Below are 27,282 nucleotides of genomic sequence, written 5' to 3'. Positions count from 1 at the left end.
TCATTTTTGAGCACCACCACCACTACCATTGCCAAGTCGATTACTATTCATTTGTATCATTTTCCTGAAGTTCAACGTGATGGTCGAGAGAGGAGTTTGCTATGGGCAGATCTGGCTTTCCATTCTGACCCTGCAGAATCCTGAGTGGGCTTAGACCGTCTATTTAATTAAGATTCTATTTTTTCATCTAGAAAATAAGATCAGTAAAAACCCAGCACAGTATCTATCATAGCAAAAGTTAGCTGTTAATGTTAATATTGTAAGTTAACCAGACATATTCTTCTAGTTATAAGAAAATGATAAGAATCGGTGTTTTCAAAAACCTTATTAATATATACGATTACCTGATGATTAAGAGATGGAGCCATGAAACTTTTTGCTTTGTTTTGTTTTAGTTTCCTTCTGAATTTCATTTGATTTTTTTTAACGATCACCACAATATGTCTAGTTAACATCCATCACCACACAAGGTTACAAATGTTTTTCTTCTTATGAGAACTTCTAAGATCTACTCTCTTAGCATTATGCAATGCACAGCATGGTGACTATAGTTAATAATAATACTGTATTTGAAAGTTGCATTTTAAGTGAGCTTCTTTCTCAGATATGTAACATCATGCAATATAGGATGTGCTCCATTTTCCTGTCAATCAGATGTGTTTTGCAATGACAGATGTTAGGTGATCAGGGTTTGGATGGATTTATTATCTATGACAGCTAAGTCCCAGGGTTTTAAGAGAATGTGGAAACTCCTTCTCACCCCTCTCAGCCAAATGAAATCCAGAGTTATGAAACTCAAGTATTCTATTTGGCCGGTTTGAGAATCATTAATGCATCCTGAATGTGTAGCCATGTCTGCCAGTGGTAGCAAAATGTGCTTTTAGGTCTTTAATGCTCCAGAGATAACCAATGCTGTAATAGAATCTGAAATGTCAGTTTTCTAGTGAAGAATATTACTTTTCATTGCCACTTGCCTCCTGAAATATCTCAGTCCCTTCACACTGGTGAATCACTGTGTTTGTAGTACCCACAATTTGTTATTGAATTTCAGTTGTTGAGTTAGGTGTGCTCAAAAGGCGTGTTAGCTCAGAGTCATGGCTGCATCACCTAATTGGCCCCAGTAGCATTTATCATAAGTTAAATGGGAGAAGAGGTTTTATTTTGACTGTAGGAGTAAAAATAATAGTGCATAACTGATCTGAGCAGATGAGAATCAGGGGCGAACATGCAGAAGAAACAGATGGTGATGAGTAAAGAGAAACAGGCTGGAAGTTTTTCATAAGAAGCAACTTAATCAGAACACTGGCGATTTGAATTCAATTAAAAGGCCCATCTGAAAGAGGTTTCACTTGTTCACCTCTATGGTAGAAATGGGGTTCAAGATTCTGAGCAAGTTTTGAGAACTTTTAACTACAGTAAAGTATAAATTGCTATAATCAAACATGTGTATTGATTTTTAAAAAAAAACAAAACAGATTTAAAAAAACAACATTTTCAAATACTTTAATCTGGTGGGAAATACTCCTGAAAAATGGCAAGTCAGCAAGCAGCATGAGGCTTTTCTATTTTCTAGGGTCAGCACCCTCTTCCGAGCCCGCCTGCTCGGCACCTGGTGATGGGCATGTGGGTAGGTTCCAGTTTGGGGGCTATTACAAATAAAGCCGATGTGAATGTCCATAACAGACCTTTATAATAGCATATACTGTCTTCTCTCTTGGGTAAATACCTAGGAGTGAATGGCCGGACTATATGCGTATTTAACTTCCTAAGAAACTGTCCAACTGTTTTCTGAAGTGACTTTTTTTTTATATCCCCACCTGCGGTGTGTGAATTCCAGTGTCTCGCTGTGCTGTTAATTTGTACCTCCCTAATGGTTAGAGTGCTTGCTCCACAGTCGTTTGTCTTCTTTACAGATATGTCTATTTAAGTAGTTTGCCAGTTTTTGCTTTAGACCTTTTACCCCTCCCAGCATCTTACAGATTCTATTACAAGCAGTTCAGTCCCCTAATATCCGGGCTCCACTGTAGTCGAATGAACCAGAGAGGGAACAGTGTTCATATCACACTCTGTCTTCTCTCTTTCCTGCTACCTCTGATTTAATCAAACTTCTTCTCCAGCCCACCCACCCTCACCCCTTACAAAGCAAAGGCCTTCATGCTCATCAGCCAAAGACAACAAATATTTGACAAGGGCAGAGAGAGAGAAGAGTAGGTATTTTAAACATTAGCAATATCTAGTGGCAAAAACAGACAGCCTGCGTGCCCTGTTCCATAGCTGCTGGCCCTTGTTAGGCAGGTCATGTGGGCACTCTGACATGCGGAGCACAGAGGTTGTCGGGTCTGGAGCCTCAATTGGATGTCTCATTGAGGAGTTGTTCTCAGATCCACTAACGAGAGTGAAAGCCACCCTGCCTGGGCGATTTGTCATTCCTCGTTGGCAGTCTAGAATAAGTACACTACAGTAGCCTCTAACATCGAACCCTACATTTCCCACACTTAAGAAAGTACAACCACCCTAAGTCAGACACAGCTGTAGATGACTTCCGTCTCCCACTCCTCCTCCAGGCTTCCGCCAACACAGTGGTTCAGCAGAGTCTCATTTCCTTTGGTGTCCTGGACCTTCCTTTTCACTGTATTTATAAAACATTTATTAGAGAATAATTTATTCCTCAGGCACATTAATGGAGTCCAGATTCTGTTTGTACAATATGGACAGACAGATGTGCAGGGCTTTGTGTTACTTTGCAATGAGCAATGCTGTTTACACAGAATTTTCCTGAGACCACCCAACTCCGTTCACATGTAGTCTTCAGCGACTTCCAAGCCCTGGCCTCCAGAGGAAAAGAAAAAATTTAATAACTCAGAGCCCCACCCAGTTTTGAAGACATGACTTAATACTGAAGGAATTTGCAAGCATGCACTGCCAATCAACATGCCTACATCAGATAAACCATCTTTTCTTATTCTTTAAAATAGAAGGTGGCTCTAGAAGCAGTCTACTCTGTGGCCTCCTTATATATTACTCATGTTTATTAGATCCCTCAAGAAGGTTGAGCAGAGATTAAATCTAAAAAATAATAATAGTAGATGAAACATTTGATATTGGCCCTCCTCAAGTCTTCTGCTTTCTGTATATTTCACATAAGTTGCCTTCCCCCTAGCTTTGTATTATTTCTAAAGACATTGCTGATACTTTTTTTGCACATAAAAGTTTGCTACATTTTTCATAGTATTTGCACATATTGGCAGTTTGTTTTCTCTTCACATGAACTTTGAAAAGCAAGTAAGGCAATTAGTAGTATCACCATTCTCCAGATAAGTCAATTACAAATCAGGCAAGTTTGCCAAGGTGTCTCAGTGAGTAATTGGTTAAAGCAATTATTATGGCTGATCATAATCATTTCTTTTTTTCTTGTATGATCACGTTTAATCAAAAACTGTTACCTATTTTTAAATTTGGTTGTTTTGAATAACATAGGCATACCACTATAGATGTATAACAAATATGTTATGTTGTCACTTTGGTTTACCAAGATGTAAGGATACAGCAGTGCCTGTTATTTCTAAGCCTTATTTGAATTTTAGTCAGTGATTTGCATAGAAAATGTGAGTCAGGAAATAATATTCTAGATTTCTTTTGTAAATACTGATCGATTTTAGTTATATCAATGACTTGCAGTTACTCATATAACCAAAATAAAGTGAAGCAGGGCTTGATAGAGCGGAAAAATCATTTCAATAAAACTTAAGACACCTGGTGTTCTGCTTGGCTGTCATTGATTCACTCCCATGTCTTCTCCCTTCTCATATATAGATAATAAAAGGGGAAAATTAAATTCAATAAATATTTATCAAGGGCCTACTGTGGGTGAAGCATTTTACATATAACGTTTAATTTAAACCTCACAACAATTCTAACAGGAGGGTGTTGTTGTCCCCATTTTAGAGATGAGGTGACCATTATCAGGGAATGTACAGAAGGAGCAAAGCAGGGTCTGAGCTCCTTTCCTTAACACACCATGTTCCTTTCTGCATACAAGGCCCAGCTCAGTGCTGGGGAACCTATAAAGATGTATGACATAAAGTCCCTATCCTCAAGGTGATTTCAAAATAGTATGTGAACAGATTCAGAGATAATGAGTGAGGAATAGTCAGTGGAATAAGGAAGAAGCAGGTGGCGCATAAGCTGGCATAAACACAAAGGAAGTGCATCGGCCGAAGAAATCCGTTCTGGCTGACTGTGGTGGTGGAGTGAGCATCGGGCGACAATTTATAATGAAAGCCAACCTTCATTTGTATATCTAAAGAAGATTATAATTTTGAGAGGCAGAGATGTGGCAGAAAGCATTCTTGGAAGCAAGAACATTGTAAGATACAAAGGTGATAAAATGCAGGGTGTGCCCTGGACTTAGCCAACAAGCTGGCATGAGTGGAACGTAGACCCTGGCGACTCTGCATGTGGCCTATGGGACCTGCCCCATCGCCATCGCCTGGGAACTTGTCGGAAATGCAGACTCTCAGGCCCCACCCAAGACAGGATCGCAGTCTGCATGGTGAAGAGGGAATACAGTAGCAAGTCACACAGAAAGGTAGGTTTTGATCAGACCCGAGAGAAAAGCTGTTGAACATATGGGTAGGTGGAAGCTTGGGAGCAAGACAGAAGGTTAATCTCTGCTCAGCATTCAGCTCCATCATTTTCCAACCTAGAGGCCTTGAGCAAAGTTACTTAACACGTTAAGCGCCATATCAGTCACCGGTGATTGACACTATACTTTCCGTCCGGAAGACAAATCAGGCTGGGCGCTTAACGTGTTAACAAAGTTACTTAAATGGGAGTGATAACAGTACTGTTACCTCATAGGATTTTTTAATGGACTTTATTTTTTAGAGAAGCTTTAGGTTCACAGCTAAATTGTGTGTTGCCCCCCCCCCCTCACCCCCAGCCACCACCGCCCTATCAGCATCCTGCACCAGAGTGGTGCATGTGTTACAACTGATGAACCTACATTGACTCATCATTATCACCCAAAGTCCACAGTTTACCTTCAGGTTCGCTCTTGGTGTACATTCCATGCACCGGGCCTCTAGTATAGGGCAAATGTATAATGCTCTGTATCCATCATTGCATTCTCATAGAGTATTTTAATGCTCTAAAGATCATCTGTGCTCCACTTATTTATCCTTTCCTCCCCCAATCCCTAGCAACCACTGATCTTTTTGCTGTCTCTATAGTTTTGCCTTTTCCAGAATGTCATATAGTTGAGATCATATAGTAGTCAGCCTTTTCAGATTGAATTCTTCCACTTAGTAGTATGCATTTAAGGTTCCTTCATGTCCTTGCATGGCCTCGTAGCTCATTTCTTTTTAGCACTGACTAATATTCTGTTGTCTGAATGTATCACAGTTTATTTATCCATTTACCTACTGAAGGACGTCTTGGTTTCTTCCAAGTTCTGGCAGTTATGAATGAAACTGCTATAAATATCCATGTGCAAGTTTTTGTATGGACATGAGTTTTTAGTTCCTGGGGGAAATGCCAAGGAGCATGATTTCTAGATCAGACCTTATAAAATATTGTTAGGATTCATGTAACTAATGTCCTCAGCATCGTATCTGGCACTTGGTGAATGGTTCTTAAAGTCAGGCTTGCCCCTAATATTTAAGGGGCTCAGGGCAAGAGCACAAATGCAGATCCACATACCATAGGACTAAAGAGTTAACTTTAAAGTTTAAATATTTAACTTTAAAACTTTTCAGTTTTAGCCCTGGCTGATGTGGCTCAGTTTGTTGAGTGTCAGCCCGTGCACCAAAAGACCACTGGTTCTATTCTTAGTCAGGGCACATGCCCATATTGCAGGCTCCATCCCCTGTAGAGGACATGCAAGAGGCAGCCTGTCAATGTTCTGCTCTCACATAGATGTTTCTCTCTCTTCTTCCCTCATTTCCTCTCTCTTTCAAAATCAATAAAAATATTAAACACACACACACATAAAACAAAACAACAACAACAAAAAAAACACAATTTGCAGCTTTGTCCATGATCAGCTCACATTTCTACCCAGATCACCTGAGCTGGAGACTGAAGGGGCTGTGCTCATCCCTGCAGCCTGAAAACCTGAGCAGAGCATGTGTCTGCTGGGCAGGGCAGAGAATATGCTGGGCCCCGAACCAGCTCCTGGGTGGTGACAGAGACTGCCTGAACCCTGCATGGGACCGGCCCAGTTAAACTCTTCAGGGATCTGGGACAGCTAGGTTCTTCTCCTTGCATACCTTTCCAACTCAGATGCTTCCTTCCAACTCAAACTGTACCTTCTGAGCAGAGAGGCAGAAGGGAACACAGTTATCTGGGCAGTCTGGTCTCTTATTCACCTGCCTGGATGATTTACGGTGGCCAACTTGAAAAATCTCAGCCACTCTTTAGTATCCCAAGGTAACTGGTTTTCTCCACCACCACTCTCCCCACCACAAGTTAGCCCTGTAATGGACAGGGGGCAGGGGGCAAGGGCCAGGTCAGCATATATGTGCTTATTGTCTAATTCCCATTATCTCAAAGTGTTGTAGAACTTTCCAGAAAACTTCCTTATAAAACCAGCAAGAAAAAAGCAAATGTCTCTGTGCTTCAGTATTTGTGATATTCAGGGCCTTTCATGCCTAGCTGTCAGATTGGTCCTGCCCATTGTGATGACAAAATTGGACTTTATTTTCAGAACATGGGCATCCCCCAAAATATTTTGAGCTGAAAAGTGACATCAGATAACAGAACTTTTTGGATCCAGTGGGAATGAAGATAGATCTAGTTTAATGCCAAAAGGCAGTGGGTGTTCTAGAGGTTTCCCCAGCGTGGGATCTGCCACCAGTTCCCTCCCTCAGCCCTTCCTGGACACCCTCCCATCCCCCAGCAATCTTAAGAAAGGTTCAGGAAAGCTGGTTTAAGGTATCGTTACTGTTGAACAATTTTTATTTGGTTATTTTTTTAAGTTATGAGTTTTTCCTGCTTTTTTTTAAGGGGAAAAAACATGTGGAAAAAATAGACTTTCAAGAAAAAGTCATCACTGATAAAGTGGTGGTGATACACATTTTAAAACACAGATTGTACTGAGGTCTCCTGGGCCATTCAGATGTGTCAAGAGGCCCAGCTTGTTTGTCCTTCTGATCCATAATTTAAAAACATAATTTAAACCAAAACAAGTCCATACCAATATTCAAAACAGAAGGATATCCTGCTTCAAGGTGGCAGACAGAGTTCATGTAATCCAAAGTCACTGAATCTGATTTCAAACTGAGTTTCCTCTTTCCTGGGGTCTGTTATAGCTAAATCAAAGTAAAGGTCTCTTTTATTCCCCCCCCCCATCCCTTTTTCTTTTTTTTTCTTTTTTCTTCTTTCTTTTCTCTCTCTCGTGTGTGTGTGTGTGTGTGTGTGTGTGTGTGTGTGGCCATGCATTATTCCTTCTAGCCTGTAGCTTCTTCATATGATTGTGGTCCCTTTTTCTCACCCACATCCCTTTATCTTTCATAAGAAAAGTGCCTTTCTCTGTTGGGTGGAGATTACTCTTAGCTAACCCATACCCCTCTTAGAGACTGGGTGGAGTAGAATACCAATCACAACAGAGTAATAAATCATTATCAATAAACAGAAAGCCACATTGTGTTAAATAAAGTCACTTCATGTTTGTAAAATTAGACACACCAAATTCAGGAGGTGCAAAATATATCTGTACTTTTAAGTGAGCTGGATTGTACATGCCAACATATATACTCTTTCCTGGTTAAAATGCTTTGAAAATATCCTTTACTAATCATTAAATGAATTACTGATATTAAAACATCTTAATGCAATTTTTCATGTTTTTAGTGTTCAGAATTCACATGGCTTCTTGCACTTAAGTGTTAAAAATATTGAGGAGGCTGTTTGGGAACTGAGATAATAAAATAATAATCATGAGAATAAGAAAAATATAGTTTGGGTGGGTATCACTCAGACATCACAAAGGAAGGTCGGTATATTTTTAGTCTTCCCATCTTCTGTGTCACTCAAGTTAGCTTCACTTATGTCCCCCCACTTGAGTCTCACAGACATGTTTCATATGTGTTAGTGTGTAATTTTTTTTCTCTGTCTGCCATTGGGCAGTAAGCTTCTGAGCAGCCGAACTTAAAACTAGGAAAACTAAGTGTTGCCTGAGAACACTTCATGCCTAAAGTGGGTAGGAGAAGAGGTATTAAAACTATAGCCAACAGCCTGAGCTGGTTTGGCTCAGTGGATAGAGCATTGGGCCTCGGACTGAAGGGTCCCGTGTTTGATTCCTGTCAAGGGCACATACCTAGGTTGTAGGCTCAATCCCTGGCTCTGGTTGGGGTATATGTGGGAGGCAACCAATCAATGTGTCTCTCACATCACTGTTTTTCTCTCTGTCTCTCCCCCCTCCCTTCCACTCTCTTTAAAAATCAATGAAAATATATATATATCGCATGTCCTCAGGTGCTTAAATATCTGACATCTCAGCAAACACTGGATGCCACAATAAGAATGAAAATAAGGCTGCTATGCTAAAAGACTTTCATTTCATTGGCAATTGCTACAGTCTCAGAAAATTTCAGTTAGACATGGCCTATTGACATGCAGATATGCATAGAATGTTACTGGGGTGCAGATGAAGTCCCAGAAACTCCAGAAAAGCTTCCTAAAAGAGATGATGCCTGAACTTAAAACCAGACAATCAATGGGTCCAGGCTGCCAGTCTCTACTTGAGCCAATTAAAAGCAGAGACAGGGTTGAATCATGTATGAGTGTTTAGTCCAATAATGCCAGCAGTACGGGAGAGCAGCAGGTCATCCATGAAAATCTGCTCTGTACCGCTCCCCATAAGCCATATGGGGTAAAAAGACAAGGATTACATGGGGAAGTAGGCAAAAGGAATAAGAATGGGTATGCAAAATAAAAATGAGTATGCAGGCATGGGGATGTAGGCAAAAGGAATAAAAATAAGTATAATGGTTACAGGTTAAAGGCAATGCAGGCTGAGAGTTTGCAAAGGGTGAGCGCCAAAGTTGTTAATCTTTCCATGATAATAGGAAGTTCTCGGATGAGAATCGATCACATTCCCACGTCCCAGGGCATACAATTCCCAGCCAGATCAGAATATGCTTTCTTTAATCAGAACAAAACAATCATGGTTAACAGAACATGATTAATAGTTCTTATTACTATATCTAGTCTCTACTATTCCATTTCTGCCCCTAACAAACTTAGTCTTGAAGAAAGAGTAAGAATAATCTTGTGAAGAAAGATAGAGAGTTGCAATATTATGCAAATTATGCCCATCAAATGGTCCACTTTAAAGCTTTAGACACCACAGCATGGGAACTGGGGAACCCCCAAAAGCACACAAACAAGGTCATTTTTACCAAGGCCCTCACCACAATACAGAGTGGCAATGGCAGGATATGAGTCCTCCTTCAATACACGCCTCATGGGTTGCAATCAGCCTCAGTCAACCCAACCACAGAGCACATGGCATATATGTATTCGTGATGTGCTGAGTGAACTGAACCAAGAGTACATCACAGCCAATGTTAGAAAACTCAGGTAGATGTGCAAGTTTCTTAAGACTAGAGAGGTAGATGGTGAGAACACAGGACCTACTTTATGTTCTGTTTATTATTACACTAGTGACCCGGTGCCCAAAATTCATGCACAGGGGGTGAGGGGGTGTCCCTCAGCCCGGCCTGCACTGTCTCCAATCTGGGACCCCTTGGGGGATGTCGACTGCTGGTTGTCAGACATCCCTCTCGCAATCCGGGACTGCTGGCTCCTAACTGCTCACCTGCCTGCCCAATTGCCCCTAACCACTCTGCCTGCTGGCCTACTCGCCCACAACTGCCCACCCCACACCGGCCTGATTGTCCTCAACTGCCCTCCCCTGCCAGCCTCATGGCCCCCAACTGTCCTCCCCCGCCAGCCTCATGACGCCCAACTGCCCTCCCCTGTCAGCCTCATGGCCCCCAACTGCCCTCCCTGGCTAGTCTCCCGGTCTAATTAGCATATTACCCTTTTATTAGTATAGATGCCAGGCACTTTCCTAAGTGCATAGTCCTCCCAATAATCCTATAAGTTGGAACTATTAATATACTCTCTTTATAGATAAGGAAAATGAAGCACTGAGAGGTGAAATGACTTCCTCATTGTCCTACAACCAATAGAAGGTGGAGCTGTGACTGGAACCCAGGTCTGAGTGCAGGGGACACCAGCTGCCTGTTTACTTTGTCTCAATGGTCTCCTTTTTCACAACTCACTCCACATAGATTGTTCGGATGAATTTCTAAACAAATACAATCTCAGAAGCAAATGGATAATTAAGTGAACAAGAAACCCAAAAGAAAGTCATTTCAAAGGAAGAAAACATTAACACGGTAGTTTTCAAACTTGTTTTGCTCCCACCATGTTGCTTTTGACCAAACCAATATAACAGAAACAAGCGGAGCTGGTCTGTTTGGAGCACAAAAGCCAGAGCATTGTGGCATGAGCTACCACCAGCTCTGACTGCACTGTGCCCTCCACTGCGGCCCAGGCAGCTTAAAGGACTAAGGGACTCAGTTAAGAGTCATATCCTACATCAACCGCTGGTTGAAAAGAAACCTGGGGATACTAGAATCAATTCACCTGTCTTCATTATCTGACTTGGTATTAAAGTTAGAGTTAAAAATTTTTTTTCACCAGTTTGCAACATTATAATTGGAAGCTCTGCAATTTGATCATTAAACTTTCTTATAATAAACTGTTTTGGATACTGTTTTGCACTCCTATCCATTTTATATAGTCTAGATAACCTTGTTAATCACAGGAGAATAGCTGAGAGGAAGGATTAGGCTGAAAAGGTGCGGGGGTGGCGGCAAAGTTGAGCATCTGTGGAGGATGAGAATATTGAGAAAGCTTCTGCATGTACAGATTTTAAAGAAAGTCAGCTCTGACTTTGGAAATGAATAGCTGAGAGAGTGGTTCTTTTGTTTATTTTCTTGCCTTTTCCCTTTCTGGTTCCTCAAAAGGACAGGAATTCAAGATATTTATTCTTCCTCAGATATGTTTTTGCTAAACATTATCTAAGCAGTCCAAATCCTCTGCATGAGGTATTGTTACCAGAGAATTAAACTCCCCTGTCACTCATGAGAGTAAGGTTCTTGGGGTACCGCTGAAATAAGAATTTTCAGAAGCCCTCACGGGAGAATGAGATGTGAAAAAAGGCTTTATTTGCATGAAGTTAGTTACATTCCTCGGGTTCCAAAGTCCCATGCCCTTGGAACCAGTCCGGAGAAAGGTAAAGCTACAGCAGGGCCAAAAGCAAGGCCAGTGTCCAAAGCTTCTGTTCCATGTTGCAGCCAGGTGTAGTTCAGCATCCAGGCTGATTAAAGTTCACGAGTCATCGTGGGAGTTCCATGTGGCGCAGCCCCCTGCAATGGGAGTCCCAGAGGGCCCAGCACATGTGAGAAAGTAGAGAGAGTAGAAACCAAGATAGCTCACTTCTTTGTCTAGAAGTTGAAATATTCAGGTTTCAAAACTGTAGCAGCCATGCCCATCCTGGCCACTGATTTGTTCCCAGGTAGGACTGATGGGCAAACACCTTCCCACAACACTCAGACCTCACTGAGCATGTGCATGAACTGCCTTTGTTCAGTCTCTTCCCCCACTGATCAGTGGGGAACAGCCTTGGAGAGTGTTAAGTGCAGTTTTTTTGGCAAAGCTATATATATGGCATGCCTATATTATCTAGTCTCCCCTTTCCTCCTTTCCTGTTAAATAATAACCAAGTTATTACAACAGTGTCAATATCACCACGTCTGCTGGGCTGTTTGGTGTGTCTTGTTTGTTTGTTTGTTTGTTTGTTTGTTTGTTTTGTACCTGGAAATCAGGTCACCTAAGCTCATATAGTTTCCAAAATATTTCTTCAAAGGATACCTAGACTCAATGTCAGAGGTTTCCTTTACTACTTAAATAAATCCACACCTCTACCCACACTTCTACCAAGATGTTGATTTCTCCTAGCCATTTCAACTTATTTATTTACTTCATTACCACAACCAGGACCCACTTTTATGTGTTACTCTCCAAGATGTGCTATGTGCTTCTTTCTTCTAGGAATTTTGGGGATATGGGTTTCACCAGAGGAACATGGAGACAAGCAATTCTAAGATTGAACTGGATTCTTCCACTTACTAGCCAACACCACTTTGGACAAGTTACTTAAACTCTAGTTGCCTCAAATTCCTCATCTGTAAGTTATGTACTAAATAATACCTATTCTGAGCTCTACTGAACCTTAGCAAAAGAGACAAATCCATTCAAATGCAAACTCTTTTAGGCCATAGAAAAAAAGATAAAGAGGAAGGTCCAAGATGGTAGAGTAGGTGGAAGCTGCACTCACCTCCTCTCATGACCACATCAAAATTAAAAGAAAATTATAGAACAATCAGCCTGGAAACCATCTGAAGAGTGGCTGAACAGAAGTTCTATAACTAAGCATATAAAGAAGAAGCCACACTGAGACTTGTAGGAGAAGCAGAGATGTGAAATAGGCAATGGTTGAGAATCCAGAGAGATATCTCAGCTGCAAAGGTCCCCCTGGAAAAATGAGAGTTCTCAGCCCAACACGATCCCCAACCCAGAGTGCTGAGAAAAGGAGCTAACGTAACATCTGGCTGTGGAAATCAGTGGGGATTCTATTTACCCCCAGGGAGACAGAGGTTGCTGGAAACCCAGATGTCCTCCTAAAGAACCAACACACAACTCTCACTCACAGACACTCACCCTGGGATCCACATCAGCTCTGTGGTGGAGGGGTGCCAGAGCCATAGAAGAAGAGATTAAGTTGTGTGGTTCTAGGCAAGGGCTGGAAGGACAGCCTCCAATGTCCCTTTATCGAGTCCTCCGACCACACAGCCCATGGGAACCATCTTTCCTGGGTTAGGCACTCCCTCAACAGGCAGTAGCCTAACACTGGCTCCGCCCTGAGGTCCCACGATGCATGGCTGGACACGATGCATGGCTGGAGATGGGGCTGTTGTCTCACTCTGCCTATAGGTGTCACCCATTCCTGTGTGGAGCCCTTCCCCCACACGACATTAGCATGGTGAGTTACACTAGTTTCATCCTGACAATGCCCTGAGGTCCTGCCCTTACCGGCTCACACACAGCCAGAGGCTCTGTCTGTGGTGGCTACTAGCCTCGGCCTGTGTTGCATTCCTTCTTTAAAAAACCTCCAGGAATTCTGGTCAAGCTCTGGAGTTCCAGAAACACAGGGAGAAACTGAGTTGTCTGGCTTCAGGGCAAGGGGCATCTTCCAACAGGGCCAGCTTTCCTAAGTTAAGCCTTCATTACACACCGCCAAATCTGAATCTGCCGTAGTACGGTGACTCTACTAGCTCCACCATGGTGACTCCCTGAGGCCCCACCCCCACTGCAATGGTCCAGGTGGGTGGTAGCTGGCCTTGATGTACCCTGAGACTTTTTCTGAGTGATCTCAGATCCAGCAGAGCTTCCAAGTTTGAAACAGTACTAACCTGGTAAACACCACCAACCACCCCTACACACATACCAGGTAACTCCCTGAGAACCTGCCACATGTCACTCATGACTACTGAGGCTCTTACAGTGGTTGAGCCTAAATGGCAGGTGGCAGCAGACCCCAGGTGCTTTGGGCCTTTTAATGACTTTCCCCAGGACCAGTACTTGTGGGAGATGGTCCAGTTGGCAGCTTGTTGGCAGATGGCCTCCCACATGCACCTAGTTTCAGTAGAGGCAGCTACAATCCATGGATCTCTTTGCACCTTCTAACAGGTAGCCCAGGGCTGGTCACTGGCAGGGTTTGACATTGGCCTGCACTGGAGTCCCTCCCAAGAGGCCCCAGAACCAACACAACTGCATGCTGGCTTGGGACTACAACAGAGCACCACCCAATTAGTTCCACAAATGGCACAACAAAGAGAGGTCTCAGCAAGCATCAGACCCTGATGGCAAATTCCACGTAATGGGGTCAGCACTTTCAGATCAGCACATGCACTGTGGTTATGTCCAATCCTGATAGACAGCCAGCCTGAGGGTCAACCCACAGATGTGCCAACAGCATTCAAGACTCAGTGATAACAGGAGGGCACACATAAACCACACAAGGGATATTCCTATAGCACCCAGCTAAGGTGATCGAGAAGATTGCATGACTGTACCCACAGGACACTACATCAGGCCACCCTACCAAGACTTGGAGACATAGCAGGTCTACCTAATATACAGAAACAAACACAGAGAGGCAGCCAAAATGAGGAGACAAAAAACCATGCCCCCAATAAAAGAACATGAGAAATCTCCAGAAAAAGAACTAAATAGAATGGAGTCAAGCAATCTACCTGATACAGAGTTGAAACAATGGTTATAAGGATCCTCAAGGAACTTAGTGACAACTTCAACAGCATAACAAAGGACATAGAAAACAAAGAACTAGTCAGAAATGAATAACACACTAGAAGGATTCAACAGCATATTAAATGAAGCAGAGGATCAATTCAACAATTTGGTAGCAAAAAAATATCTAATTGGAACAACAGAAAGAAAAAACAATTCTTTAAAAATGAGGATAATTTAAGGGACCTCTGGGACAACATCAAACATAACAATAGTCATATCATAGGACTACCAAAAGGAGAAGAAAGAGAGCAAGGGATTGAGAACTTATTTGAAGAAATAATGGCAAAACTTTCCTAACCTGGTGAAGAAAAAAGACACAAAAATGCAAGGAGCGCAGAGAGTCCCAAACAAGATGAATTCAAAGTAGCTCACACTATGACACATCATAATTAAAATGGCAAAAATTAATGACAAAGAGAGAATCTTAAAAGCAGCAAGAGAAAGACAATTAGTTACCTACAAGGGAGTTTTCATACACTATCAGCTGATATCTCAACAAAACTTTGCAGGCCAGATGGAGTGGCAAGAAATATTCAAAGTGATGAAAAGCAAGGACCTAGAACCAAGACTGCTCTACTCAGCAAAGCTATTGTTTTAATATGAAGGAGCGATAAAGAGCTTCCCAAGCAAGAAAATGCTAAACGAGTTCATCACCACTAACCCAGTATTACAAGCAATGTTGAAGGGACTTTTTTAAGAAGAAGAAGGGGGGGAAAGGAACATATATATGAACAATAAAATGGCAATAATATCTACCAATAATCATTTTAAGTATAAATGGATTAAATGCTGTAATCAAAAGACAAAGGATAGCTGAATGGATTAGAAAATAAGGTTGTCTACAAGAGACTCACTTCAGATCAAAAGACACACATAAACATAAAGTAAAGGCATAGAAAATGATATTTCACACAAATGGGAACCAACAAAAAAGCTGGGGTAGCAATACTTATATCATACAAACTAGACTAAAACAATGGCTATAATGAGACAAAGAAGGACATTACATAATGATAAAGGGCCCAATCCAACAAGAGAATATAATCCTTGTAAATATTTATATACCTAACATAGAAGCACCTAAAAATATAAAGGAAATATTGATGGACATTAAAGAGAGATTGACAGTAATACAGTCATAGTAAGGGACTTTAACACTCCCATTGACACCACTGGGTAGATCTTCCAGAGAGAAAATCAATAAGGAAACAGTGCCTGAAATAACACATTAGACTAGATGGATTTAAATAATATTTTTAGAGCATTTCACCCCAAAGCAGCAGAATATACATTCTTTTCTAGTGCATATGGAACACTTTCCAGGATAGATCACATATTAGACCACAAAACAAGTCTCAATAAATTTAAGGACATTGAAGTTATATCAAGCATCTTCTCTGACCATAGTGGTATGAAATTAGAAATCAATTGCAAGAAAAAAACTGAAAATCACACAAACTCATGGAGGCTAAATAACATGTTACTAAACAATGAATGGGTTAGCAATGAGATCAAGGAAGAAATCAAAAGATACCTTGAGACAAACGAAAGTGAAAACACAACAACCCAAAATCTGTGAGACAACCGGAAACAGTCTTAGGAGGGTCCCTTGTAGACAACATATATTTGGGTCTTATTTTCTTGTCAAGAAACAAGGAAAATCCCAAATAAACAATCTAATCTTACACATAAAGAAACTAGAAAAAGAATAGTAAACAAAGCCCAAAATGAGTAGAGGTAAGAAAATAATAAAGATCAGAGTGGAAATAAATGAAACAGAGTCTAAAACACACACACACACACACACACACACACACACACAATACAAGAGATCAATAAAACCAAGAGCTGGTTTGTACAGAAAAAGAAACCACCAACAAAATCAAAAGACAACCTATTTGCCAATTATACATTCAACAGCAGGTTAATATCCAAAATTTATAAAGAACTCATTCAACTAATCACCCTAAAAATAAACAACCCAATTAAAAACTGGGTAGAGGACCTGAATAGACACTTCTTAAAAGATGATATACAAATGGCCAATAGGCCTATGAAAAGATGCTTAATATCATTAATCATCAGAGAAATGGAAATGAAAACGACAATGAGATGTCACTTCACATCTGTCAGAATGGCTATCATCAATAAATCAACAAATAATAAGTGTTGGCAAGGATGTGGAAAAAGGGGAACCCCCATACACTATTGGTGGTAATGCATGTGTGTGCAGCCACTATAGAAAACAGAATGGTAGGTTCCCCAAAAAAATAAAAATGGAACTGCCTTATGACCTAGCAATTCTAATTCTGGCTATATATCTGAAAAACCCCAAAACACTAATTCCAAAGAATATATTCACCCCTATGTTCATTGCAGCATTATTTGCAATAACCAAAATATGGAATCAACCCAAGAACCCTTCAACAGACCAGTAGATAGAAAAAGTAGTGGTACATATATACAATGGAATATTACTTAACCATAAAAGGGATGAAATCTTACCGTTTGTGGCAGCATGGATAGTATTAAGCTAAGTGAAATAGACAGAGAAAGACAAGTACCATATGATTTTACTTATATGTAGAACCTAAAGAACAAAATAAATGAACAAACAAAATAGAAACAGACTCATAGTTTTGGATAACAGACTGGTAGTTACCAGAGTGGAGGGGGTTTTGGATACTGGGTAAAATGTTGAAGGAATTAAGAAGTACAGATTGGTCCCAGCCAGTGTGGCTCAGTGGTTGAGCATCAACCTATGAACCAGGAGGTCATGGTTCAATTCCTGGTCAGGGCACATGCCCGGGGTTGCAAGCTCAATTCCCAGTGAGGGACATGTAGGAAGCAACTGATCAATGATTCTTTATCATCATTGATTTTTTATCTCTCTTTCTCTCTCCCTTCCTCTTTGAAATCAATAAAAACTTTTTAATAAAATAAAAATTGTCACAAGGATAGGGAATATAGTCAGCATAGGGAATATAGTCAATAATATTGTAATAACTATGTATGGTGCCAGGTGTTTATGTGAATTATCAGGGGGATCACTTTGTAAATTTATACAAACCTAGAGGCCTGGTGCATGAATTCATGCATGGGTGGGGTCCCTCAGCCTGGCAGTGATCTGGGCCAATCGGGCCGTCTCACCCAGTCCTAATTGGGGCCAATCGGGCCAGCCGGCCAAGGGGAGGGACCTCAGGAGGTTGCCTGGCCACGGAAGGTTGGTTGTGGGAACACACTGATCACCAGCGGGCAGCTCCTACATTAAGCATCTGCCCCCTGGTGGTCAATGTGCATCATAGCGACCGGCCGATGGATTGTTCAGTTGACCAGTGGTAAAGGCTGCTTAGGCTTTTATATATATAGATATATAGATATATAGATAATATTGAATGTCTATTGTAATTGAAAAATAAAAATTTAAAAAAATAAATAAATAAAGAACCACCCACTTCATTATATGAGGCCAACATCATTTTGCTTTAAAACTGTAGGCCAAATAAAATATTATCAAATCAAAACCAATGACATTTCAAACCAATAGGGAAAAAAATAAACAATTTAATAAATGGTATTCAGACAATTGACTATACACATACTTGGAAGATATAAGTTCCAGATGAATTAAGGATAAATCTAATATTTAAAACATGTTATAGAAGGTGAAGAGGTTAGCCAAAGAGCATATATACATAGCCCATGGACATAGATCATAGTGTGGTGATGGCCAGAGGGAGGGGGACAGAGGCTGGGTGGAGGTGGGTAAAGGGAGAGAAAAAGGAAGACACCTGTAATACTATCAACAATAAATAAATAAAAATAAACACGTTATAAACTTGCACGTAAGACCTTCTGAAATAAGACTTGCTTAGCACCACACCCTACTGTGTGACTTAGAACACATTATTTAGCTTTCTGAGGTATTGTGTTGTTGTTGTTTTTAATCAATAGAATAGAGATGATAATAGAAGTATTGTGAAATACACTCTGATCTGCCAAAGTATAAATCTCATTTGTTACATTAAACTTTGTGGTTTAATGGTTGTATCCAGTTCTGTATACCTCAGTCCTCTGGAGGTACTGAAATTTTATTTTTCCTGCTGCTATTAAGAACATATATGAGCCTGGATGGTGTGGCTCAATTGGTTGAGCATCGTCCTATACACCAGGAAGTCACTGGTTCAATTCCCAGTCAGAACACATGCCCAGGTTGCAGGCTCAATCCCCAGTAAGGAGTGTGCAAGAGGCAGCTGGTCAATGTTCCACTCTCACATCGATATTTCTCTTCCTCTCCTTTGCTCTCTCTGAAATCAATAAAAACATTTTTTTAAAGAACATATTTGAGTCCAGCTGGTGTGGCTTAGTGGTTGAGTATTGACCTATGAACCAGGAAGTCAAGGTTCAATTCCCAGTCAGGGTACGTGCAGGATTATGGGCTCGTCCCTAGTATGGGGCATGCAGGAGGCAGCCAATCAATGATTCTCTCTCATCATTGATGTTTCTATCGCTCTTTCCCTCTCTCTTCCTCTTGGAATATATATATATATATATATATATATATATATATAGAGAGAGAGAGAGAGAGAGAGAGAGAGAGAGAGAGAGAACATATTTGAGTCTAATTTGCAGAAATTCTTCTTCTGTTAACTCCTATATCTCAGCACCTCTAGAAATGACAAAATTTTCTCCTTCAACATTTTTGACAAGTTTTTAACCTATTGACATGATTTCTTGCTGATATATGATTATATATGTCTGTACAAAAACAGCAAGAGATCCAGGAATTCTGGATGATCTTTTGATTTTTCTCCTTTTAAGATTTATTCCCACAAGAAGAAAATAATTATTTTTAATAACTTAATGGGTCACTTTCAAGAACTCTCTCCACTCCTTTATCAAGCAGATGTAAAAACATGTTAAAGTCATTTATTTTTCCTCTTGAACAAAAAGATAAGAAGACAAATCCTGTTTCATTGGTAAAACTATTATACTATTTATTTGCCTGTGTGTTTTTTCTTTTCCCCTTCCCTGATGACCAATTCTATGATAAAGTAACTCTATGTCTAGATCGAGACTCAGTTTCAGGTGACAGAATCCAATTCAAACCAACCCAAGGAAATTCCTAAGGGAATAAATTGGTTTGGGTTGGTGGAAAGTCCAGGGCTGGGTATATCTTCAGGCGTAGCTGGTTTGCATGGCTAAGGCCTAGCTCCACCTGATCCACATGGAATAATTCCCCTCAGAAGGAGGCGGAGCTGTCTCAGCAGAAAAAGAGAAGAAAGCACTGAACTGGCAAAGGCAATACCTGTCCACAGCAGTAATGGAAGCTGTGTCCTGGTTCCACACAATGTGCACATGGTGCCTACACTGTCGCCTGCTCCCTCAGGTCACTGTTTGCACAGGGGTTGCAACATTACAGCAGTCTTGATGGGTCATGAAGCCTGGAGGGTATTTGCTTCAGTTCCTTGACTGTGTCTCGGTAATGAAGTTAGAAAACAACTTGCCTGCACTCAGTTTGCTGTTTTGCACCCATGTTCTCTGTTGTGATATTCATTAACAATCCATATTTTGGGGTGTGTGTGTGTGTGTGTGTGTCGCTTAATTAGGAGAGATGATGTCCCATACAGAAGCCTCGCGAAAGCAAATGCTCATAACCTCATGAGATTTGAGTGAAGTCTTCTACAAAGGTTCTGAGTCTCATTTTCCTAGAAGAGCAGAGAGTTCCTGAGGCTTTCTCATCCATGCCTGAAGGCCTAAGTGCGGTGGTTCCTGATCCTTGGCCTGTCAGCATTGCCCTGGACATCTGCTGAGGGAGAGGACCCGCGCTGCAGGGAGTGGAGGAGGCCTGGAATCGCGTTGGGAACCACAGCCTCATTGTTCTGCGCTGCAGACATGTTGGCACAGTTGACAAACGCTTGGCCCACTCCTGGGACCCCCGGGGCTCTCTCCACCCCAGGAGTGTGACTGTCTTCTCCCATTCCTTCTGCCTCCGGAGAGGTTGAGACAGCTTCCAATTTTTTGTTCCAAAATTAGGTTTGTTTGTCCTCTCTGCACTCCTTCCATTCCCTCTCTCCACAGTCTCTCCCCCAGTCGTTAGAATGCTTTGTCTCAAGCACAGGAGCAGCGAGGGGCTATTGGTAACCATAGGCAACCAAGAACCTGTAGTGGCTATTTGTGCTATCTTTGTGAGGCGCAATCTAGCCACTAGCTGGGTAGACAGAAAAATGTGCCCTACAGGTTTCCTTGTACAGTAAAATATCGGCTTCTCTGTCTTTAGAACGACCAGTTCATGGGCGAGATGCAGATGATTGGAGGCTATGGCCTTTCAATACTGGCAGGAAAGGTTTGCTCATGTAACCCTGCTCAGTTCGCACTGATGCCTGACGTTGTGGGGAAATCGGTGACCTTCATTTCAGGTCAGCACTTGCAGTACATTTCAGACACTCTCCAGGGTTTGCTAATTCATGCAAATGGATGTGTGAACTCTTGTAATGATTTCTCCTTTATAAAACACTCCTTTATAATGCTTCCAGGACGTGATGCAGACCAAATCTTTCGTCTGCGAGCTTTCTTCCCATCTTATTTCAGACAGCCTCGTATTGCAAAACCCCTTGGCACTCCTTGTTCTTTCTTGTCTGTTCACCCTTTCAGGTGCCTCCTGAAAAGGAGGCTTTTCCCTCTACTTGTCTGCTTTATGTCCCTCGTCTATGCCTCAGCACCCAGGCACTCCAGTAAGACATTTCATACACAGGTTTGTTGAAATGTACAAAATCGGGGGAGAGAATAAAAAAGACTTTTGTGACAGCACGTTTTTCAGCCCTTTGCCCTTCCCCCTTATTAAAAAGATTTAACCCGTTAGATCATGGGGAACACGCCTTCCATTTTAACATGGGATTCCAAAACTTGCCAAGGCTTAGCAATCCAGTGGGGAAAAACGTTTGGATTCTGACATAAATGCATGCATCCGGAGAAAGAGTGTTTCATAAAGCAGTTGCTCTTTGCATCAATGTGACCTGAAGTGAAGGTTTTGCTGTAAATGAAAGCAACACAGATTTTGTTTTTGCTCAGCTCTCCCTTCTGATATACCTTGTACCCATTATCTCTGAACTGCTCCAGCTTTCTAAGTAAAATGGCTCAGTCTGTTACACAAGCTTAATCTCTCCTATTTGCGGTTGTTATTGTTATGCAATGGCCGAATGGTGAAAAGGAATACCAGTCCCATTTAATCACAAGATGAATAAATAACACTCAGGACACTCCAACACCATAAGGACTCATTACAAAACAGCTACTTCCCTGACTCTGAAGGCAAACTGTGGCACCCAAGTGTTAAATTACTATCTAGTAGTAAATTATGTCCCATAGAAATGGGAATTAACTTGATGTTAACACAGCACTAGGCCACCATTTGATGTTACTACTTCAGTGTATAGAATAACATGCTAGGAAGCTAAAATACACAAAGCAATTTCTCAAAATTCATAACTTTTAATACCCCTGGAGTGGTCTTTAAATGATGTCATTCTATTTTTTTTATCTTTTAACTTACCTTTATTTTATTTTTATGAAATGTATAATTTTATCGCTATTTGAAAGTTTGCATGTGTCAGTCCATGGTAGCTGGTAACCTGAAAGAATCATTTGACAGGCTAGCAAAGGTTGAAGCCGACTCCTGTCCTTACTGCTGGCTGGTTTTCCATCTCTCCTACCTCTACTTCCATGACCCATAATGTATCAATGTATGATGTGTAAGTCTATAGTAATATGTTTAACTTAATGTGTGTGGTAAGATCACCCAACTTAAATAGTACATTTTTATCAAATGGGGAAGTAAACATCAGAGATAAAGCTAGGTTGCAGCCTGTAATACTGTGGAAATACGTCATCAGTATTCCTGAAAGTCAAAAGCTGGCAAGTGATAGTGAGCACAGCCCAATATTAAACTACATCTGTTTTATATAGTTTTTGTATGCAAATAGTCGTTCAATATGAAGCGTTGTTTTCATTTAGGAAAAGATGAGGCAAACAATTTAAGTCATTATACCAAGCTAACATTATTACTGTACTTTTTTTCCCCTAAGATCTGATAGATATGTTTACAAATAGCAACTGAATTCTAAGTTAATGCACATTTTAAAAATTGACATATAACATTATATTAGTTTCAGATGTACAACATAATGATTCAATATTTGTATATATTGCAAAATAATCACCATAATTCTGGGTAACATCTAATTAACATAAGACAATTTAGTACTTTGTTGTGTGACATTGCCTTATAGATTTATTACACAAGTTTATTATGTACCTTGTGCTTTTATCATAGGGTCTGTCAAAGTTGCAACTCTAAGAACCCCAAATGAATGCCTCCATGACAAAAATTGCACATAGAATTATGGTCCTTCTGTCCTTCTGAAATCATGTTCTATTTTCTTTTAGAGTAATTTGCCTCTTGGATAAGCACTGGGTAGTCCCTTCCATTAAGAGATAGAAAAGAGGTTGAGGAAAGGGTACTTCCTTCCTGGGGGTAGAGTAAGCGGAAGGGGTGATAGCGCTGTGCCTCAGTATCCCCTCCCGTAATTACTACACGGACCATCCCCATGAGAAAGTAGAGACCATGGAAGTTGAGGTAGGAGAGATGGAAAACCAGCCAGCAGTAAGAATGACAGGAGCCGGCTTCAATTTTTACTATTCTGACAATTCATTCTTTTAGGTTTCCAGGTACCACTTTGCAGTATCTTTACACTCTCCATGTGTGCATAGACGTACAACATATGCCAAGTAAAATCCCTTGGCCTTAGAATACAAATGGTTTAATATTTCTAAGATGAATCAACATCGATTAGCCAGGTTCTCAGATGTCACGACAACGTAAGGTTGAGATCCCGCAGTTCCAGGTGCTTAGGCTTGCATCAGAAGGGAATGCTGAACACGCCAGCGGAGACCACACTCTGTGCCTTCACGTATACCTCGAATCTGCCCACTTCTCTCCATCTCCCTGGTAATCACCCAAGTCTAGACCCTTGCTACTCAAAGTGTGGTCTAAGGCAGGGTTCAGCAAACTTTTCTGATAAGGGCCAGATAGTAAGTATTTCAGGTTTATGGGACATAGAGTCTCTGTGGCAACTGCTTACCCCTGCAGTCATAGCATGAAAGCAGCCATAGATAACATGGAAACAAGTGGCTATCTATATATATAAAGAGCCAGGGGCCATCGCAACCGAACAGATGACCGAACAGGCTGAGTGGGGCAACAAGGCCAGCAGGAGGATTAGTGAGGGACAACCAAACAACTGAACAGCAGGCTGTGTGGAGCAACCACGTCGTCAGGGGGGAAGTGAGGAGTGACCAGGCCAACAAGGAGGGCAGTTGAGGCTGTGAGGAGTGACCAAGCCAGCGGGGGGGGGGGGGGGGGGCGCAGTTGGGGGTGACCAGGCCAGCAGGGGCGGTAGTGAGGGGTGACCAGGCTGGTAGGTGGCAGTTGGGGGTGACCAGGCTGGCGGGGGGTGGGGGGCAGTTGGGGGCAACCATGCTGGGGGGGGCAGTTAGGGGTGACCAGGCCAGCGGGGGAGGGGGGCAGTTGGGGGCAACCAGGTTTGGGGGGGGCAGTTTAGGGCAACCAGGCCAGCAGGCAGAGGCAGTTAGAGGTGATCAGGCTGGCAGGGGGCCAGTAGGGGCAATCAGCCAGGCAGGCAGGTGAGTAGTTAGGAGCCAGTGGTCCCGGATTGTGAGACAGATGTCTGACTGCCTCAGAATCGGGCCTAAACAGGCAGTCAGGCATCCTCCGAGGGATCCCGGATTGGAGAGGGTTCAGGCTGGGCTGAGGGGAACCCCCCACCCCCACCCCGCCTCGTGCACAAATTTCATGCATTGGGTCTCTAGTATTTCAATAAAATTTTATTTACAAAAATAGGCAGCAAGCCACATTTAGCCAATGGGCAATAGTTTGCTAACTTTTGATCTAGGGCAAGAATGTCAAACTTGCAGCCCAGACAATATAACAGTATGTAAGAAACATTTTAATAAAAATTTTGTCACTTAATTTTAACAATATCCTGTTATACATAATTATTAATAATGATCTACAATGTTCTCTAATGACTGGTTACTATAATCACATTGCATTCATTTCCCTTTAGCATCTTACCAGCGCACCATTTCTCTCCACTAACACTAGCAACGAATATTTTAGCAGCTGATTGCCACGTCATTAATCTTAGACTGACTTATTTGGTGTGCGCAACAGGAAATATTTCGCTTTCGGAGAACAAGAAAAATAGGTTTATTTGCGTTATGCTTATTAATTTGTGCAGTTTATTCAGTGTCTAGTAAGTTAATGTTCAAGAAAAAATATTAATTTTTATTAAAATATTCTATTATTTTATGTTAACAATTACTCATTTATTTCAGTTCTTTGCATTCAGCATGTCTCTATGGAAATAAACCTATGTTTCTATGAAAATTGAAGCTTTTGGGGTTTTTTTGCGGCCCACATAAACTCAAACCTTGTTTATTTGGCCCGTGTAAGCCTTTGAGTTTGACATGCTTGATCTAGGGACCAGCAAGGTCAGTACCACCTGGAAGCTTATTAGAAATGTAGTATCTCAGATCCCCACATCTTCTGAATTAAGTTCATTCTAACAAGAGCCTTAGATGATTCCTTTGGACATTAAGGTTGGAGAAGCACTGGTCTCCCGGGGTGAGGCCACCACCACCCCTCCTCTGGGTTGCTTTGCTGGACTGACTGGTCTCCTTGAACTTCTACCTTTAGTTAACTTTGCCACCCTTTACCATTCTCCACAAAGCAGCCAAAGGGGTCTTCTTAAAATGCAAATTGGTTCACTTCTCTTGCCTACCAAAAACCTTTCAGCAAACTCTCAACTAGGGTTATCAGACTTAACAAAAACAACGAAAAACAGGATACCAAGTTAAGTTGGAATTTCAAATAAACAATGAAATACGTTTTAATATACATATGTCCCTTGTAATATTTAGAACATACTTACACTAAAAAGTTAGTTGTTATTTATCTGAAATTCAAATTTGACTGGGTGTTCTGTATTTTACCTAGTAGCCCATGCCCAGTGCTTGAGGTTATAGTCTGAACTCCTTCTTACAGCTTGTAAAACCTGCATGATCTGGCCTTGTCTCCTTACCAGTATCATCAGACACCACCTTAACCTCCTCACAATGCTCTAACCATACTGGCGAAGCTCCTTCCTGCCAAGATCTTGGACAAGTTGTGGCCTCCACCTGGAATCCATTCTCCTCCTATCCTGCAGGCCTCAGCCTAAAGTCTCCTGTGTAAGGGAGGCCTTCCCTGACTCTGTCTAAATGAGCACATGCTTTCCACACAAGACTCTTTCCTTGAGATTAAAGAAGGAATGATTTCTTGGGACTGTAATTATCTTAGTGAAAGGAGGATGAGGGATTCCTTGGAACCTGAAGGTCTGGGAATAATAACACAGGAGAGGAAGAATAGCATTGAATGAGGGCAGGAAATAGGAGAGCAGAGGACAGGCCTGGGCCAGTGTGAGTGAAGGAAATTAGTCAGAACTGTAGAAATAATAATTTTAAAAAACTGAGTGTGTAAATTGGATTTGGCCTGTAGACTACATTGAATTTCTCAATGAAGAGTTTGAATTGCTCAGAAAAGCAAAGAGGACCCACAAAAGTTGTTGAGCAGAGGTGACATCATGAAGCTGTGTTTTGGAGAAATGAACCTGGCAGGAGGGTAGACTTGACAGAAGGAAGGGAGAGAGGCCAGCCTGGAGGTGGTGTTGGTGAAGCAAACCTGAGTGTGTAAATGAACTACTTGAGCAAGGTAGGATAGGAGTGGAAGAGAAGGAGAAGCGACAGAGTTACATGGTTAAATGAAGGCAGGAGGGTTAGAAAGGAGTTTTTCAAATTTGTTTATGAAAGAACTTTCAAAAACATGGGGAAACAGCTTACCTGTGTAATTTCCCATATTATGAGTTAGAAGCACTAACAGCCCCGTAACTGTCCTGTGTAACTCTTAATCCCTCTAAAGACGTGAGAGTTAACATATTTAGAAAAGGGAGACTCTAGACAGCCCCCACTCACATCTCTTCCTCCCTTCCTTCCTTCCTCCCTCCCTCCCTCCCTCCCTCCCTCCCTCCCTCCTTTCTTTCTTTCTTTCTTTCTTTCTTTCTTTCTTTCTTTCTTTCTTTCTTTCCTTTTTTTTAAGCAAAGAGAGAGACATTCACAAGGGAGGCTGGCTGAGTCATGATTCAAAATAGGTCATGGCTGTTGAATAAGGGAGCCCGCAATGATGGAGTTAAATGGCCTCTTCACTCACAATGTTAAAAGCATTTTACTCAGTGAATTTAAGCTGTCTGTGCTCCGTGTTCTCTGGCTGATTTTTTTCAAAGTTGATTTAATCCCGGCACTTCATAAAATGTGTGTAAAGCAAGATTTTATTTGTGTTCAAGAGAAATCTCTGAAAGAGCGGAATAAAACCAAATGCATGGAGACAAGCTCAAATCTGGCAAGGGGAAAACACAGACGCACAGGTTCAGGGCAAGATCCAGGAGATGTGCCCCACCCCCCGCCCCTAAGTAAGTTTCTAATCAAATGCCAGAATGAAACATTGAAACCTGCCAAAATGTCCTACTTGGCTGCCTTCACTCTTGAAATCATTCCTTTTTATTGCATCTCACTAGGCAGAGAACAATAATGGAAATGCCTACCAACTGATGTTTCTGGCAATTTTGTGAATTATCACATAAAATGAAATGCTGAACTACATTCCTTTCTCCCTGGGGTTTATCTTCACACTCCTATTCATGGTTGGCATCCCCGCTGCTT

The 27,282-nt window shown here is 41.5% G+C and overlaps 1 protein-coding gene across 1 annotated transcript in view; it reads left to right on the top strand.

Annotated features, from left to right (window-relative positions):
- The window catches only part of PRTFDC1 (phosphoribosyl transferase domain containing 1), a gene marked incomplete at both ends in the record, with an annotated part of 103,071 nt that overhangs the window by 63,358 nt on the left and 12,431 nt on the right, over window positions 1–27,282 (top strand). The window contains 1 exon segment of the mRNA XM_081106641.1: window positions 20,729–20,794. Within this exon segment, the coding sequence (XP_080962767.1) occupies window positions 20,729–20,794 (66 nt within the window).

This window comes from Myotis nattereri, assembly GCF_964212035.1.
Source record: "Myotis nattereri genome assembly, chromosome: 1".
Classification (NCBI taxonomy): Eukaryota; Metazoa; Chordata; class Mammalia; order Chiroptera; family Vespertilionidae; genus Myotis; species Myotis nattereri.
Note: the sequence above shows the minus strand (reverse complement) of the source record. Positions and strands in the feature narration are given on the sequence as shown.